Source organism: Rhinolophus sinicus, linkage group LG07 (assembly GCF_036562045.2).
Source record: "Rhinolophus sinicus isolate RSC01 linkage group LG07, ASM3656204v1, whole genome shotgun sequence".
Classification (NCBI taxonomy): domain Eukaryota; kingdom Metazoa; phylum Chordata; class Mammalia; order Chiroptera; family Rhinolophidae; genus Rhinolophus; species Rhinolophus sinicus.
In genome coordinates this window covers 16151905-16169601 of record NC_133757.1, presented here as the reverse complement: position 1 = coordinate 16169601, position 17697 = coordinate 16151905, and the positions used below count along the sequence as shown (strand labels likewise).

At 39.3% G+C, this 17697-nt stretch overlaps 2 protein-coding genes across 7 annotated transcripts in view; one reads left to right on the top strand and one right to left on the bottom strand.

Annotated features, from left to right (window-relative positions):
- Positions 1–200: 200 nt before the first annotated feature.
- Positions 201–14429, bottom strand: BBIP1 (BBSome interacting protein 1). 2 transcript variants are annotated; one of them, XM_019725117.2, is made up of 3 exons: positions 14292–14429; positions 1337–1408; positions 201–433 (listed from the first exon to the last, which is right to left on the bottom strand). In XM_019725117.2, the coding sequence occupies exons 2-3, from the start codon at positions 1380–1382 to the stop codon at positions 267–269; spliced, it is 213 nt and encodes a 70-aa protein (XP_019580676.2). In that variant the 5' UTR covers positions 1383–1408; positions 14292–14429; the 3' UTR covers positions 201–266. The 2 variants fall into 2 exon arrangements, with proteins under 2 accessions (XP_019580676.2, XP_019580677.2); XM_019725118.2 differs by lacking the exon at positions 14292–14429 and adding an exon at positions 14000–14137.
- Positions 13905–17697, top strand: part of SHOC2 (SHOC2 leucine rich repeat scaffold protein) — a 69035-nt gene continuing 65242 nt past the window's right edge. Inside the window, exon 1 of one of the 5 annotated variants that reach the window (XM_074339070.1) lies at positions 13905–14145. The gene's annotated coding sequence lies outside the window, so the exon portion shown is untranslated. Of the gene's footprint in view, positions 14146–14763; positions 14900–14969; positions 15440–17697 lie in introns of those variants that run through there. The other 4 variants (XM_019725120.2, XM_074339071.1, XM_019725122.2 and 1 more) reach the window with 4 other exon arrangements.

Sequence of the window (17697 nt, the reverse complement as noted above, 5' to 3'; positions counted from 1 at the left end):
ATGGTGAACAGTAATTTAATTTGCAGTTCTAAAAACTTGGGTAAAAAAACCCATAAAATTGGCGTTCATAGTTTTTTAATTACTTCAGTACAAACCAGAGTGCTTAAATTCACAATACAAATTTCATTAGTCTTGGATATTTTTATATTGTTTATATGAATACTATCAGTTTTATTAATACATACTACTTTCAGCAGACAGACGTTAATAGATTATTAGCTATTAATAGGAAGGTAGGGTGTTACAAAGAAGTGTTAAGTTATCACTCAGTGAGTTACTTGTTGCTGTTCCTTTTCTGCCATTTCTTGTTGGCGAATCGTATCCTGTGCAGCTTGCTGCATTTTCTCCAGTTTTTCCAGAGTCAGAGATTTTAAGGGTAAAAGTTTGGGTTTACACAGCACCATTGTGGTTATATCTTCCACAGACAACTGTCCTAAATTTAAAAAGAAGTAAGAATTAATTTGAGATAATCCAGTTTGGATTTGCAAGTAGAATGAAGGTCTAAAAACTTAATCCATTGTTAATGAAAATCTTGTTCTCATAGTTAACCCCTCTAACATTTCTTCAATATATATTAAAAATTCAGCATATAATACTAGGGAGTTCAAGAGGAAGACAAGTTTTGAACTTTCTACCTATGATTCTAAGCTATCGTGAGACACACAACTTTTTGTGTCAAATGTTTAATTTAAAAAAAGATCTGGGAGAAGTACATAGTCCCTGAAAATACTTACATAGTAAAATACATTCATTTAATATGAATATTCAAATTACTGAATGTTTAATTGAAACCTTCAGCTTTTCTTACTATTGCTTGATTTAGGCTTCTTTTCCCCCACTTTCAGACCTTACTAAATATTATGGTGAACTACACTGCTCTTTTCTCATTGAAAATTTGATCTTGTAATTTACAATCTTGAGTACAACAGGATTTCTAGGTTTGAGAAACAGTGCTTCATTTGTCATCCTTTTACTGGGAAAAAGCGATGGATTACTCTTTTACAACCTAGTATTGAAAGCAGCATACTAGAAATGGGCAGTAAATGGGGGGTATAGAACAGAGTAAGTCGTCAAATGCTAACAAATACTGTAGACATGCACCACTTATAGATAGGTAGACAATCCGAGAAATGCATCGTCGGTGATTTCATTGTGCAAACACGATGGAGTGGTTACACACACCTATATGGGATAGCCTGCTACCTTTCAAAGTGTACAGCCTGTTACTACTGTACTGAATACTGTAGGCAATTGTAACAATGGTTGTGTATCTAAACGGAACTGCCTATTACTTTTTAGGTCCCTATTATGATCTAAGTATTTGTGACTTAAATACCTTGTTTTGGAAGAACTTCCCGGAATACGGACTTCACTTCTGCCATGTTTGAATTGTTGGATAGTTTTTTGCCTTCAATGAGAAATCAATTATTAGTATCACTCAAGAATGATTCCCAAAGCATATTGCTTGGGATATTTCCATTGAAGTAAAATCACAATTTCTATTGAAAAAATGAACTATCCTTGTATAATTTCCCTCTTAATTTCTTGTGGGTCTTTCTATTGAAACTAGGTTGAGATAGTCCACATAAGCATCTAAGTCTTGGCAACTTTCATTAATCAGTGGTGGTGGTAATTGGAAGGCTGCATATTCTAAGATTTTGCCCCTCCTAGTGAAAAATTGGTAAGGCTTGCTTTTTAGACAAAGATAATTAGACATCAGCTGAGGAAAAACGCATTTATAGCAGCCACTTGGGTTATAGTAAAATACTTGGGTTATTATAGTAAAATAAGACTGGGTCTTATATTAATTTTTGCTCCAAAAGACGCATTAGAGCTGATGGTCCGGCTAGGTCTTATTTTCCGGGAAACACCAGGGTAGTTAGGGAAAGGATGAAGTAGTAGGTAAACATTTCCTAACATTCTCACTTCTCTCAATAGCTAACACCTGGTTTCTACTTTAACTCTATTATAATGACAAAAAACATCCCAAGGAGCAGTTACTGGCTACATAGCTGCAAGTTATAAGGAAGTAACAAACAGGTGAAACTGGCTCTTGAAGAACAGAAGTGAGGTATGCTTTCAGTTTACTATTTTCCTCAATACAGAGATATACTATATGCTAAAGTACCAATGAATACCCTCATCTGAGAATTTTGTTAGAATATCCTAGCATATACACCATCTCTGGCTGATGACATTTGTTCCCAGTGTTACATCCCAGGTTACTGCTATGCTATGTATTCAAGGTGTTCCGGATTGTAATTTGTAGCATGATCCCTTTCTGAACAGATGGTTCTCTAGACAGTCCCACCCATTTTGTGGTATTTCGCCAGACTGATGCAGCCTTACCATGTATCTTTCACAACATCACCAGAAAAGAAAGATTTATTATAAGGCGGTGATGCTGGCTTGGTGCCTGCCTTTAACACCCACTGCAAGTGAGTTGTAATCAAGTGAAGCTGCTTCTGGTCTTAGTTATTCCCATTCCACTACTACTTTGACATTCCTTATAAAAGTTGCATACTCTCAATCCACCAAGCCTCTTCCTCTCATTCAAATTCCTATTCTGGTACAGCTAAGGATCCTGAGGAATCTCTATCTGCTTTCCAGAACTTTGTCATCAAAATTGACCTCTGTGCTGCTCTGTTCAGCAGTAAACATAAAGTAGGGAATGGACCAAGAATAAAGCAACTGTCATTAACTGGAATCTGAGATAAATGCAGTATGCTATTTTCTTAAAAGGCACAACTTCTCCTGCCACCTTCTTCCCTTCCTGTTACTTAGGCCTGCCAATGGTACCTAGTGATCATTTACTTTTTTCCCCCCAGGTTATGTTGAAGGTTAATAACATTGCAGATCCATGATTAGCCTCAATATAACTAAAATAACATGTAGCCTCTCCATTAAAGATATCACAATGAAAATATCCATTAGGCCTTTATTTGGCCTGATAATGACATGATATGCTACTTACTGAAAGAGGATATACGTTATAGATGTTAATAAATGTGAAGGAAATACATTGTAGCTAAGCATTTTTGTATCACCAAAATGCTAAAACTGGATGAACAAATACTTAACTCTTAGCTGTTTTATAGACTGCAACGCCAGCTGTCTAGAATTCAATTACTATCCTTTGCTTTCTCTGCTCTATACCTCTTTCACATCTAAAATCTGGCCTGAGGAAAGCAATGAAACTTGGTGCTGTACCAAACCTTAGTTCTCTGAGCTACCATTGTTACTGGAAAGGGTGTGGGGCCAAAGGCCTGGTAGGGAGTGGGCTGGGCCTGGTGGGGAAGAGTAGCGCCATCATATACCTGGGTGGAGTGTCTGCTTTACTAGGGTTGCTTTCAGTTTACTATCTTGTTCTTAGACCCCCCCGCCCCCCCCCCCCCCCAAGGCATTGGCAGGAGAGAAACAGGAAGGGAAGGGCTAAAATAAGCATGGTGGTGGTTGGATGGCTGGACTGGCAAGACTACATTCATTGTCTTGATAACTGCCCAGGGAGACCAGAGTAGGAAGGAGCATTTATTTCCTTCTCCAGGTGGCCTGCCAATAGCCCAACATGGGTATTCTGTCTGGTACATACAACATGCCCTAAGGAATTGTGGCTGCTCCTAAGAATACTTTCTTATTGGTAAGGTCGGATGTGTAACACAGGACAGATGGGCCAAAGAAAAAACATACCAGCTATGGCTGAAATTCATGTGTATCATACAACTGCCACATCATTCAATTCAATAAATACGTGTCTACAATGTGCCAGACATTCATTAGTGAACAAAACAGATGAACAAAAATGTTGCCCTTTTGGAGCTTACAGTTTAGATTAAGAGGAGAGAATAAAATGCTAGAAGGTAGTAAGTTCTATAGAAAATAAAATAGTTTAAGGGGATTTAGGAGTGCAGGGGATGGTGGTGGGTATTGCAATTGAAATAGGAAAATCATTATGGTCTCATTAGGAAGGTGAAATCACTGTGGTCTCATTTGGCGTGTTATGTCTTAAAATTGTAAAAAAGTCAAAAGCCTGATAGTTTCCACAGGTAGGGAAGGTATAGGGAAATGGGCAGTCTGTTGGGGGTAGGTTTGTTGGTACAGCTCTTTTAGAGGGATATTTTGTAGTTTTTAATATTTTACAATATTTGCTAAAAATATGCACATTTTCTTTGACAAACATTTTACTTCTAGTAATGAGCTCGAAAGGAACAAAGCACAAGTGTATAAAGATACAGGGATAAGAATGTTCGTTAAAGCACTGTATTGAATAGCAAAATGTTCAGCAATATGACAAAGTTTAAGTTATAGAACAGCCACACAATGGAATACTGTGCCAGATTTTAAAATGAAAGCTGGTCAAGGCATCTTTTAAGAGAAAACATTAAACTGCAGAAATAAAATTCTTACACTAATAAAACCCAAACTTTCACTGCTTTTAGAATACAGTGTCAATCATTTTTTGAAGCTCTTGGTCTGGGTAATTGGAAAATAATCGGCTGCTTCCTTTTCCCCCATAGTTTCTTTAGTTTGGAATTTCTCCTAGAGATAATGGTTTTAGATGGATAGTGCATTTCAAAGTCATGACAAAGTAGCAAACCTGTCATAGCCATTTAAGCTGGATGCCTAAAATTAATCCAGAAGAATCTGCAGGGAAACCAAATCTTTCTCATGAAATATTTTACTAAGCTGTTAGTGAGAGTTGAAAGACACTTAAGTCTAGGAAAAATCAATCAATCATACACATGTTGATAAGTTATCATACAACTTGGACAAATTAAAAATCTCTAGGGTGATTTAGTTTGGTAATCAAAATTACGGGTGTGGGAATGGACGGGCACTGAAGCATGCTTCTGTTCCTTGGGATATATATCAGTGGTCCTCAAATTTTATGCTTGCAAGAACCCCAGAGATTTTGAAAAACAAGGTACTCCTTGATACATTTCTAAATTGACACATAAATTTAAGTTTAAATAGTTATAAAGGATATAATTACCAGCATATTTAAAAATAACACCAGTCTTTTAAAAATATACTCAATGTAATCTAAATATCAGCAACTTGATAGCTACCATCATCCATTAATTTAAAAAGATGAATTAATGTTTTATTCAGATATTGTATATCTTTTTTCTCCTAGTTCTCTATTTCCAGTCCACTTTATTTTAATGTTATGTATTTTCATGCTTAAACATATTTTAATGATCATCCTACCATATTTCTCTGCTACAAAAATGTTCACAAATTTAAATGAAAAATTTTAAATAAATTTAAAATATTCTGGATTGAATTACTACAAGTAGTGAAAATTGATCAAAACAAATTACACAATAACTACTGAACATAAAAAATAAAGTTAATAGCTATATATCTGTTAAGAAGGACAGCTTTGGATGTGAGTACTGGACAGTAAAGACGAGTAGAAAAGGATGCTCTTTTTGGTGACAGGGAATTGTTCTTTCAGAGTGGAAAGTAAATGAAAGAAAAGGAATTTGGGATCAGATGTGCCTGTGCAAACATTTCTTTCTTTCTTCAAATATACTAAATATCTAATGTGTCAGCCACAGCTAAATGAGGGAGATACAGTGGATAAGAACCAGTTCTTGAAGAATTTGGGAAAGGTGAGATAGGGGAGAGATACATGTAAATAAACAGTTACAGTTGAACACAATATACTTTAATAAAAGCATATCTATTGTGCTTTAAACAACCAAAACCATGAATGACTTGGTTCAGGATAGGTGACAGTGGCTGGTCTCTGAAGAAGAATTACTAAACATGATATTGGAACTAGTCCCAGAAAGATGAATGGGGATTTTACTATGAAGAGAAGCAGCTGTGTAACAAAGGGTCTTCTAGACAAACTGAAAAATATGTTCAAAGGAAGAAGCAATGAAAAACAAAGCCCGAGGGAATGGCTAGAGTAGTCTGCGTACTGTGGGGGGACTGGCGAGGTGGAGGCCAGTTTGTGCTCAGCCTTCAGTGCCGTGCCTCAGAGTTTGAACTTTACATCCTGTACACAGGAGGGAGCTAATTGGATGGCTGAGTGGGTACGTGACATGATTCATTTTTTGGAAACCCATTCTAGATAAAAAGGAAAAACAGAAGAGACACTAGAGGCAAGGAGATTAGTAAGCTATAATTGTTTAGGTATGATGATCAGGGTATGAACAAAAGCAGTGATGACAGGCATTATTAAGAGAGGATACAAGAGGTATTCAAGGATATATGAAGTTGAGATTCAAACATCCACTACCACTCCCCTTTCCCCCTGCCCCCAACTCTTTGGGTGATAAGAAAATGACTAAGGATGACTGCGATTTCAAGCTAGCATGTTTGAGTGGATGGTACAGGTATTAAGTTGGGAACACAGAGGAGGAATAGGTTAGGAAGGAAGGATAAAGACCATGAATTAGGTTCAGACCAACTGAGTGAGTGCAGAAGTCCAGTAGGAAGGTAAAAAGGACTGGAGGCACAGAGTCAGTGGAATAGTAGTATAAGCAATAGAAATGGATATAATCTCCCCTAAGAAGGATATGGAAAGACGGTAGATGGTACGGTTGGTAGTTAAGAGTATATAGTGTAGTGGTGGAGAAAAGGATCTGGAGGTAGATTAGTCATTTAAACTGATTACTTAATTTTCTAAGCGTCAGTTTCATCTGTAAAGCTAATAATGGCACTGACTTTAGATGGTATATTAAGTAACATAATTCATATAAATCCATCAGACCAGTCCCTAGCACATGGTAAGAGCTCAGTGAATTTCAGTGATTCTTGTTGTACCATTACAATGTTGTCATAAAATTAGATTTTTAGAAAAAAATAAGTATCGACATGTATAGAGGCTTATTAATAAAACAAAATGAAAAATCTACAGGCAAGCAGAAATACTTTAGAATTCTCTACTCATCCCCCTGACAGCCATATTTCCTTAAAAGTTACCTTAAAGGAAGAATAGTTTCAATGCCCACAAATCTACTTTAGCTTCTTTTGTGTAGCATAGTGACTCTTAAATTTTAGTTTGCTTAAGAATAACTAACAGCATAGTGTATTAGTACAAAATCATGTATTTAACTATGTAGACAATTTAAGGGATTTCTATAGTGATTTTGAAAATAACTTTTACCCTAAGAGTTAACTTTGGAATCGAATTACCCATTACCCCACCTCCTAGTGCATCCCCTAATACATACATGTATTATTAAATTAAACAGACTAAAACCAGGTCCAGGAAAAGTTATTTTGTCCAACATCACATAGCTGGTAAAAACAGATTTGAACTCATGTTTGCCTGACTCCAAGGCCTGGTTTCTTCAGTTTTCTTTATGTTGTATTTGTAGGAATGGCCTGAAGACCCCAAAAGCATTTAGAATGGCGCCTCACTAGAGGAACACATTTAAGATGTTAGATTAAGAGTAACATGATGTACAGAAGCCAATGAAGGTTAAAGTAACATCTTCAATTTCTACTGAAATGGGCAGTTTTGAAGCTACTATTAACCTTTGCAAAGTAGGATGTACATAAAATGTGAGTCAAACAGTAAAGCTCATGTTAAAAATGTAAGCGCAGCATACTGTCTAAAGTACTATATTTTTATTTCTCTCTTTAGTTTGAGAATTGTGTCACATTCAAACTAATGTATGGCTCTAACCAGCATGTGGTTTTTCTTTCTCACACACACTCGCTCCTTAATTTGAGGATTCAGCATTCCAGTTGTCATATTTGATACCACCCTGAAAGAAATCTCTTAGCAGGAAAAAATACCTCTTTTTGTCTGTAGATTTTGTTTACAGCATTATTTTTAAAAGAAGATGCCACTGAAACTTTCAAATCTCAATCTTAATTAGAAATATGCAACACTTTAAAACCTTACAAGTTTTGTATTCCCCCCCCCCCCCCCCCCACAGGTTAGCTTATATGAGAACATGATGAGATGAAGATCATGTGTTAAATAGCTGAACAGGACTATTAGCTTTAGATTTCATCTAACCATCTGGAAAATGTATGCTATAGTCACACAGGGGGCAGACACAGAAGGGGAATAGATTACTAAAATCCAAATTCAATTCCTGGTAACTCAAAGCATATACATATAGATCAGAAATATCAAAATGAAAACATACTGGGGGTGCCAGAGCCAAGACTTGGTTTCTAAAAATGCTCAGGACAGGATTTGGATGTTTTAAAAACTAGGTCATACAAAGTCTCCTTAGTACCTTTTAATCTTTGCTGGGGGCCTCAAGGAGCCATTCTGTTGGTCAATGTAATTATCTCCATCTGTGTCTGCCACTCCTAACTAGCCATTAGCTCTTCATAATTTTTTATCCCTCCATTAATTTACCTAAAATTTATCAGCTTATCCTAATTTTTAAAATTTGAAATTAAATACTTAAGAGTATTCTAGGATGCCAAGTATTTTAAATAAGTTGTGACTGTAAAATCCAATATATAATTCAAAACAGAAGCTTGTACTGGAGTTTGTTTTTTTCATTTTTTTCTAATTTATTTTACGTTTATACTTCAAATGGGGTACAACTTGTATTCTTTCTCTACTGCTGTGTGATCTTGAATACATTTCTTAACCAATTGGAGATTTGGTTTTCTCATACAGAACTGTTTAGTATCTATTCTGAGTTACAAAGTTCAAGTGAAAAGTGGATGTGAAAGTGCTTTAGAAATACAGTGTGAAACTTATTATTTCAGGTCTAATTATCATATTGCTATAATTAAGGACTTGTTCTAGATTTCCCATCAAGTACCTTCCAACCTAAAGTTCCTTTGAATCCTCATCAGCACCATGGTACCTATATGACAGCACGATCTATTTAAAGGCTTTTCTTTTAAAAACCTGTTTTATTTCCAAGAGCATGTGCTGTCAAATTGTGTTCTTAAATATATTTTTAAAAACATAATAAAGCAAACCTATTTTATAATGTAATTGAAGGTTGAGAAAATATGGATGTTTTTAAGTTGGTGGCAAAGAGTAAAAAACCTTGAAAATTGTAATCAAGGGAATAGAAGCTTAGTGGATATAAGAATCTATCTTGAATTTCTGATGGAGGTGACAAGTGACTCACTGCCTTACTAAACAAATAAATGCACCTGAAATATGGCAAAAAGAAAACACTGCTAAAGCATTTTGAGATTCTTGGCCAAAGTACCAATCATGTTTTCATGTAAGAGACAGAGGTCATAAACTGGTGGCCTTTGGTTCTGTCTAGTTAAATGTTTTGCTGGCTTACTAAATGTTTAAAAAAAGTATTTGAACCGATGTTTAAAAATCAGGAGATTTCATATAAAGTCCAAATTTCAGCTCTTCTTGACAAATCGGGCAACATAGGCCCACATTCCCCCATGGTAAAATTTGGCTAGGGCTGGGAAGTGATGCCCCATTTAGATGAGCACAGGGAGTTCTCCAGTTTCCACTACTGCATATTGTTTCCCTTTACCTGCCCAGCTACTACAGGCACTTGACTTTGCAACTTAAGTAAAATAACAGAGACAGTGCAACCAATTACATGCCAAAGTGTCCTATTTTATCATTAATGGGTATAAAGAAGCAAAAATACAGTCTCTGGGAACTGAGGGAGACACCAGAGGCCATCCTGTTTTTATGTAAAGAACTGGATATTTTTCTTTCGTGAATATTTAATAAGTTAGTTCTTTTTAAGTAAATTCAATCTGGCTAGTGCAGGTTGTGGATGGGGGTAGCAAGGATGGTAGGAAAATGGCAAAAAAAATTTATCTTTTATCTAAGACTTGTTGACTAATAGATGAGTTTTCAAATGCATTTTAGAATTCTGAATGAAAACTAACATGAGAAAAAGGTGAAAGAGCCCCAAAAGAAAGTGTTTTGCAGCAGACACTACGTAGTAATGCTCACTCTAAGTTTCTGCCCACATGCTAGCAGAGTGCCTAATTTGGATTGATAATGTTTTGCTATCTGGCATCTGCTGGTAGAAGAATGTTGCAGCATGTTCAATTTGGCTAATTAATCCAGACTCATGTGAATAAAATGTGTGGTGTCAGCTTCTGGAATGTGCCTTGGCCTAAGAACAGCAACTGTTCTTAGGTGAACTTGGATGATGCTCTCCTTCAGTAGCAGACACTACTATTAAGTTAGTAGAATATGACACATGCTACTCATGAAAAATGCCTCTTTCTAATAATTTTTGCTATTTTAAAATTCAGTACTAGAAAATGATCCTAAAATGTTAGTTATTAATCTTTAAAAAAGGTATTTGATAAACGCTTTACATTCTCAGCATCTGAGATATATACCTATTTCAACAGTATGCAAGGAAAGGGAAATAAATGTTACTTTCCTCAGTATTTCTCAAAACCTGATCTTCAGATCACCTGCATCAAAATCCCCTGGACAATTATTTAAAATACAGATTTTTCTGGAGGCTTCCCCAGACTCCCTGAATTAGAATCTCTAATTTTTAATTAAGTTCCCCACATTAAACTTGGAGAACCACTGTTTTAGATTCATTCACTCGATAAATATTTAATGCCTACTATGTGACCAAATTGGACTGCTTTAGAAGTTATTAACTACCATACACTGACTGCATACCATGTGCAATACACTAAGCTAAAGCACTTTATATATACGAGGTGTGATCAAAAGATATGGTGAATGTTTAAATAAAAAAAATTTATTACAGTAAAAGACACATTGTCATTAATTCCCCTCAAAATACTGCCCCTCACTTCAAACACACTTATCCCATAGTTCTTGCCACTTTCTGAAGTAGTTCTAGAAGTCCTCTTTTATGAATGTCTACTTCATCCTCCATCATGACAACGCTCCATGTCACACATCGCTTCTGGTATGGCAATTTCTGTCAAATACAAACATTATGGTGTGTCCTCATCCATCTTATTCACTGGATTTGGCACCATGCGGCTTCTGGCTGTTCCCCAAAGTCAAAATGACCATGAAAGGAAAACATTTTAAATCGATTCAGGACATCGAGGCAGCCACGACAGAGCAACTAAAGACTCTCACGAAAGAGGACTTCCAGAACTGCTTCAGAAAGTGGCAAGAACAATGAGGTAGTGTTTTCAAAGTGAAGGGGAGTATTTTGAGGGGGATTAATGACAATGTGTCTTTTACTGTAATAAATTTTTTATTTGAACCATATTTTTTGATCACACCTCATACTTGATTCATTCTGTTCAACAATCCTAAGAGGTTTTGTGGCTCCATTTAATAGATGATAAATAGAATTAGTAAACTGTCCATAGTCAGAGCTAGTGAATGGCCCTGTTCCTGAAACCCAGGTCTGATTCTAAAATCTGTGGTCTTAATTTTGCTTTACTTGAATCTGGAGTGAAAATTGTTTTATAATCTCACAAATTTCCTTCTACACAAATGTAATGACTGATGGAGTGCATTACTTAGCTTTCAATATGATGGCTAAAGACAGTCTATACCAATTTGCCCTCCAGAGCATTTTGTTCTGCTCCCCTAAGTGCATTTTCTTCCTTTCACTTATCTTTCATGATCAAACATAAGTCTAGGATAGGAGGAGTACACGAGCTTGGCAGTTTTGGGAACTTTCCTCTTGTGATTATGAAGTAAATTCTGCAAACACGTCTCTATCCAGTGGGCAGGGGATGTTCCTAATGTACTAATGTTGCAATTTTTAATAGGCTGAGGAATGCTACCAAAAAGCTATCATGAGAACACCAGGACCAATTAGGACTTGCAAAAGAATTTCAGGGAGAAAAATAACATTGCCTAAATTGGAATGTGGCCAGATGGCCAGCAGTTGTCTTGGTATCTGCTTTGATAACATCAAGATTCATCTGTATATGAATTGCAGGGCCCACACATCTTTCATCAACAGTCGTCAGGGTGCCATGAGTTGAAACTCATGAAACTGTGCTGACATCAGTACACTTTGCTGCAGATTACATTGCATCAGCTCCAAGTGTAGGCAGAGTAGCAGCAACACTTTATTAAAGGTAAGCAGTTTATGTTGCCAGTCCAGGATAATAATGCATAGTCTACACACACAGGATTAAATGCTAAACTCTTCTTTGTAAGAACCACAGAAGGATGCGTGTGCTGAAAAGTGGGATGGATTCAAGTTACAGCACAGGAAGATGTAGTTACATTTGAGAAAGCTTAACTATGACTGGAAAAGTATGACTACTGTGAAGTATTCTCACAAAAAATGTTAAATTGAATCTAATCAAGGCTCTAGACCAAATTCTGGTTTACAAGAAATAAGAAAAAAGGAGACAAAGACTCTGGCTAGAACTCTTCAAAATGCTAGTGTCACAAAGGAAAAAAAAAAGGATGGGAGAACTGTTGAAGATTAAGGCTAAAGTTACAATACCCAAATACAATATGGAAAACCTTGACTGATATTTTTTTGCTGGGAGTGGGTGAGGGGAAAGTTTAAAAGATATTCTTGGGTCAAATGAAAAAATGTACATGCAAACCGGATTTTAAATACTACAGAATTATTAATTTTCTTAGTTGTAATAAGGAGGTGTTTAGCAGGAGAACTTTATAATATGTAGGAAATACATGTTGGAAATTTTAGGGGTGTCTGCCTAACAATAGGTGTCTGCAGCCTATTTCCAAATGGTTCAATGACAATGAAAAATATGAGAATGGATGAATATGGCAAAATGTTAACTGTTGGATTTACGTGAAAAGCATATTAGTGTTTATTTTTAAATGTAGGAATATTTTCAAAATAAAATTGAGGGAAGAAATCAGGTTGGACAGTTTTCAGAGGGGAAGCCTAAGAAAAGGTTGAGTAGTAGGGACTCGGCTGAATTTCTCATAAACTGGAGTTCCAGAAAACTTTGGTGGCAGTATCTTGGGCACCCAAGAGACACCCCAAAATTCAATCTTTCAGTAAGTACTTACCAAAATAATATGTGCAGTGTAAAATGATAGGCAGATGAATCTGGTACAAACCATTCTATTTAGGCGTGAACATAGCAGTGAAGCTAAGAACATAAGCAGCTGTTACATAAAATAGTGGTTGTCATACAAGAGGTACAAAAAGTGCTAGGTAAGCTCAGAGGAAATTACTTCCTACTGGGGAGAATATGGAAACACATCTTCAAGGATAACTAAGACATGGATACAGAATCACAAAAGGTTGGTGCTTCAGTGATTAACTTTGGAAAAAACAATAGTTCATTTTGGCTGGAGTATGAATGAATACTAAGGAAGTAGAAATTAAGAAGGTAGGTTTGTCCCCTTGTTGGTGACTGGCTGGGTATAAACAATTTTCAATTTATCTCAAAGTTCTTCTAATCCCCCCTCCCCCAAGCTTTAGGCATCCAATCCTGTGCTACTAAAATGACGGTTCTTGATTCAAGCCTATAGATGGAACTACATGAGATAATGTGTGACAGCTCTTGTAAAGAGCCATATAGAATACTGTTTTACTTTAAATTGTTAAATAAACCGTAGACATGCAGGATTAGTACAGTATACCTTCATCCAGAACTGCAGTCAACGCTTACAAACCCGCAAGAGAGGAGAAACAATGAAAAGGAAGAATATTAAGAATGTGAAGGCAGGAGGCGGGGAAATGAGGCTTTGAAGTGTTGCTGGGGTGGTGGGAGGCCATCCTTTTCCTTTATAGCTGGGAATGGAAAACGATTTCCTCAAGCTCCCTAATTCTCGGTCCTCCAAAGGTCAGGGGGTGAAAGTACTTAACCGGAACTTGCGGGGTCACGAGCTCCTACTTGCGAGTGTTAGGGGCACCGCCCCACTGCCCGCGCCCAGGCCCCTCCCGTCCCGGGTGGCTGCCGCTGGGCGAAGAGGGTGGCGGGCGAGCGGCCTCGCCCCACAGTGGAGCCTCAGAGGGGCGGAGGGAGGGCGGGCCGCCGCTTGGCCAGCCCGGAAAGAAAACCTTCTTCCAACGGAAGCAGCCCGGATCCCCGCTAGCCTCCGCGGCGCTCCGTCTCCTAGGGACCGTCCGGCCCAGGCCTGGGCCACGGGTCGAGGCCGAGGGACACTCACCTTGCTTCGCGACTCCAGTCGGAACGGACACTCCCTGGGACGCAGATTATTCCCACCCTTCGGCCATGACCCCATTCAGAAGTGCCCAATGCAAGTTCCGGGCGCAGGACAGGGATTTTCAGAGCCCTAAACTCTTGTCCACTTATGTAAGTGACCAGACGTCCCAGCAAACTAAGTGCCAGGAAACCTGCTTCCTCCTCTCCCCGAATCCGGGCAGGTAGCCCTAAATATGAATTAACTTGTCTAACATGGGGTGTCTGGTCACCTTTGGTCCCTTTTTGGGCCTACTTACAGATGCTTCTCTTCCCAGACGGCTCAGCTGTTGCCCAGGGCAACGGAGAGATTGAGCGAAGGGAAAACTACGTCACACTGGAGACTGGAAGCCAGAAAAACTCCCGTTGCCATTACCAGTTATGGCTGCCTTAGCTTCAGCGTCAACTTCCGACTGAGTTGTCACTCTACCCTACTGGAGGCTCACTCTGTGGCCCGCCTAGCCAGCGGCGCCCAGTGGGCGGGAGGGAGGGCGTAGAGCAGTGGAGGAAAGGAAAAGGGCGGAGAGAGGGAAACTGGCACCAGTGCCTCCCTCTGATTGGGTAGCGTCGCTGGCGCCAGTGCCTCAATCTGATTGGGTAGTGTCGATACCCTGGGCTCCGCCTGTTTTTCTTCCCCAGCGAGTGACCGGCCTGCGCCGGAGGGGCGGGGCGGGGCGGTAGGAGCAAGAGTGTGTGGAGGGGCGGGCGGGGCGGGGCGGGGCGAGTGGGGGAGGGGCGGGCGGGGGGCGGCGGTTGGGCAGCGTCGCTTCTAAGGAGGAGGAGGAGGAAGGAGGGAGAGCGAGGAGGATGGCGGAGTCGGGGCCCCTGACGGTAACCAGGGGCCGGTGAAGCGGGAGGGTGTCTATGGGTCGGTTCTTCCTGCCTTCCTTCCTGCCCGTCGGGCGGTGGGGCTGGCTGTCGGTAGGGGGAGGCCCCGCGCTCCCTGACAGGCGCGAGCCGGCGGGGCCGGGGCGAGGCCCGAGGGGCTGGGGCCCTGGGAGGCGCCGCAGCCGCCGCGGCTTTCCTGGGTGCTGTCGCCGGGAGGGCTGGGCCCTGGGAGTCGGCTCTCGTGCGGGTCCCACAGCTGGGCGCCCAGAGCAAGCCCGCCGGCTCTGACAGCGACCCGGGCCAGGCCTGCGGTGGCGGCGGGCGGCCGGCACAGCGCCCGGGCGAGGGTGAGCCGGCGCGAGGGCGAGGGCCGGGGGCGTCTGGCGGACGGTCCTGTTTCACTCGGCTCCCAGAGCCATCGGGCCCGGGCGGCTGGGCGACCCGTGGGCGTCCGGGAGGGCGTGTAAATCGTTGGTGGTGTCCCTGGCGCAGCGGTAATGGTACGGGGTGGGGTCTTTCCTCGCCCCCACCCCAAAGCCCACCACGCTCTCCTCGTCTCCTTTCCCTTCGGTGAAGATTGGTGAGTAGGTTTTGGGTGTATTGCCTGGTGGAGCGAGTTGTAGGCATCCAAGACTGCCCTTTTGGGCATGCCTGATGGCAACCTCTTTCGCCGTAGCTTTTAGGGATAGAGGAAAAGTACTCCTACCCCCACCCCCTCTCAGCTTAAATGCTAGAGGCTTCGGGGCAAAACGATTTTTCCCCAGCCCCTCAGTATCCATTGTTTTGTACCATCCTCCTCCCCCACCCGATGCCAAGGTAGAAGAATAATGACTCCAAACCATTAATTGCTCCCCCCCCCCCCCATCAGCCGAGGGTTCGTCTTATTGTGTTAGTATGGGTTTACAAACAGGTGTAATGAGTACCAATTCGGGAGCTGGAAAGAGGATGCTTTTGTGTGTGTTTGCTTACAGTTGCTGATTTGATTTTCGTCTTTCTGTTGCTTTGTATTGTAATCGGGGTGATGAGAATAAAAGAGGAAGCAGTGTTTTGCAACCTACCCAAAGAAGTGTTTTCTAAGTCTCTGGGGATGCTGAAACAAAATTGGGTTGCAGATGTGGACTGTATAGTATTTGCCTCCATCGTAACTACCAACAGTCTATATCTAAACTTAACCCCTGTGCAATTCTGTACACTCCTTAAATGTCAGCAGCTTTTAGTATCTACTCAGGGATTACTGTATCTAAAACTTAATTTTTGTTATGCTTTTCAGAATCCTAGGGTACACTTGTGCAACCAAGTATTTTTGTATCTAAATGTAGCATCAGCACTGAAAAATTGTCTTAATTTTAAAGACCTCAGTTAATTAGTGTACTGATCTCTACCTGCACCCTTCCAAGCCACAGCCCTTATAACTGTTTGTTACTTTGTATTTGAAGAGATTTAGCTATTGGGTACAATTTGTAACATTGAGTAAGCTTACATTTATAGTTTGAATTTATCAACTGTTGACATTTGTCTATGTGACAGTGACAAGAATTTTTAGGAATAAAGTATGTAAATGACCATTCCCTACAACTGGAACTTAGACTGAATATGATCAATCTTTTAGATACTTGTTTGGATATAAATTACACTGTAAAACTTTAATTGTGAATATACATTTGAAAAATAGACCACAGACAAATAAATACTTTGTTTAAGGTTTGCAACTTTCATAGCTTAATTGTGATATAAAGCTAACGTAAGCTAACATGTAAAACTAATTCTTTTTTTCCAGGTTATTGAGAAATAATTGACATACATTACTGTATAAGTTTGAAGTGTATAGCATGATGGTTTAATTTACAGGTATTGTGAAATGATTACCACAATAGGTTCAGCTAACATCCATCTTCTCATATAGATACAATAAAAAGAAAAGAAAGAAAGAAAAGGAAAAAAATATTCTCCTTGTGATGAGAACTCTTAGGATTTACTCTAACAACTTTTCTATATATCATAGAGCAGTGTTAGCTTTAGTCATCATATTGTACATTATATCCCTAGTACTCATTTATTGTATAACTGGAAGTTTGTACCTTTTGATCACCTTCTTCTAACAACCCCTTCTCCCCCCATTCTCCACGTCTGGTAACCACAAGTATGATCTCTTTTTCTATGAGGTTTTGTTTGTTTGTTTAGATTCCACATCTAAGTGAGATCATACAGTATTTGTCTGTTTCTGTCTTGATTTACTTCACTTAGTGTGCCTTCAAGGTTCATCTGTTGTCGCAAATAGTAGGATTTCCTTGTAAAACTATATTCTTGAAATGCCAGTTTCAAGGTATGGACCCTGGCCTATCTCTAAGATTACATTTTTTCCCAACGTATTTGTTCAGTTTTTGAAGAAACAACTACATTTATGTCAGATTGGCATTGTTTTTCAATCTCTCATTGTTAATACAAATTTCAAGTGTTTATATTTTTCTTTTATTTCCTATAAATTGTTATGGATCAAAGAGTGATACTGAAAGATACTTTAATAGCTTGCAGCTGCATTATTTTTTAGTTTCTAAATTACCATATTCAGAAAGTTTATCTGAGCTGTGTTTTAATAATTGTAGCAAGAAAGAGCCATACAACAACTTGTGAACTACAAACCAGTCAGAAATTTGAAACATTTCTTTTTCAAAAGGAACAGCAAAATTATAAATTCTTTTGGTAGACTTGCTGGAATTACGGTTTTTAAATGTTACTGTTTCTTCAGTGACTTATGACAGGGTTTGTTCCATGTTCAGGGAGACATAACATAGAATTCTCTGTAGAATATTCCCAATGATGGTTTCTGGATAGCTGCTG

What these genes read in the sequence shown, in the direction of transcription:
- BBIP1 (XM_019725117.2), bottom strand. Translation starts at nt 1,382, where the DNA reads ATGGCAGAAGTGAAGTCCGTATTCCGGGAAGTTCTTCCAAAACAAG. An exon ending in GGAAGTTCTTCCAAAACAAG is followed by an intron (nt 434 to 1,336) that starts GTATTTAAGTCA and finishes TTTTAAATTTAG; the next exon opens with GACAGTTGTCTGTGGAAGAT.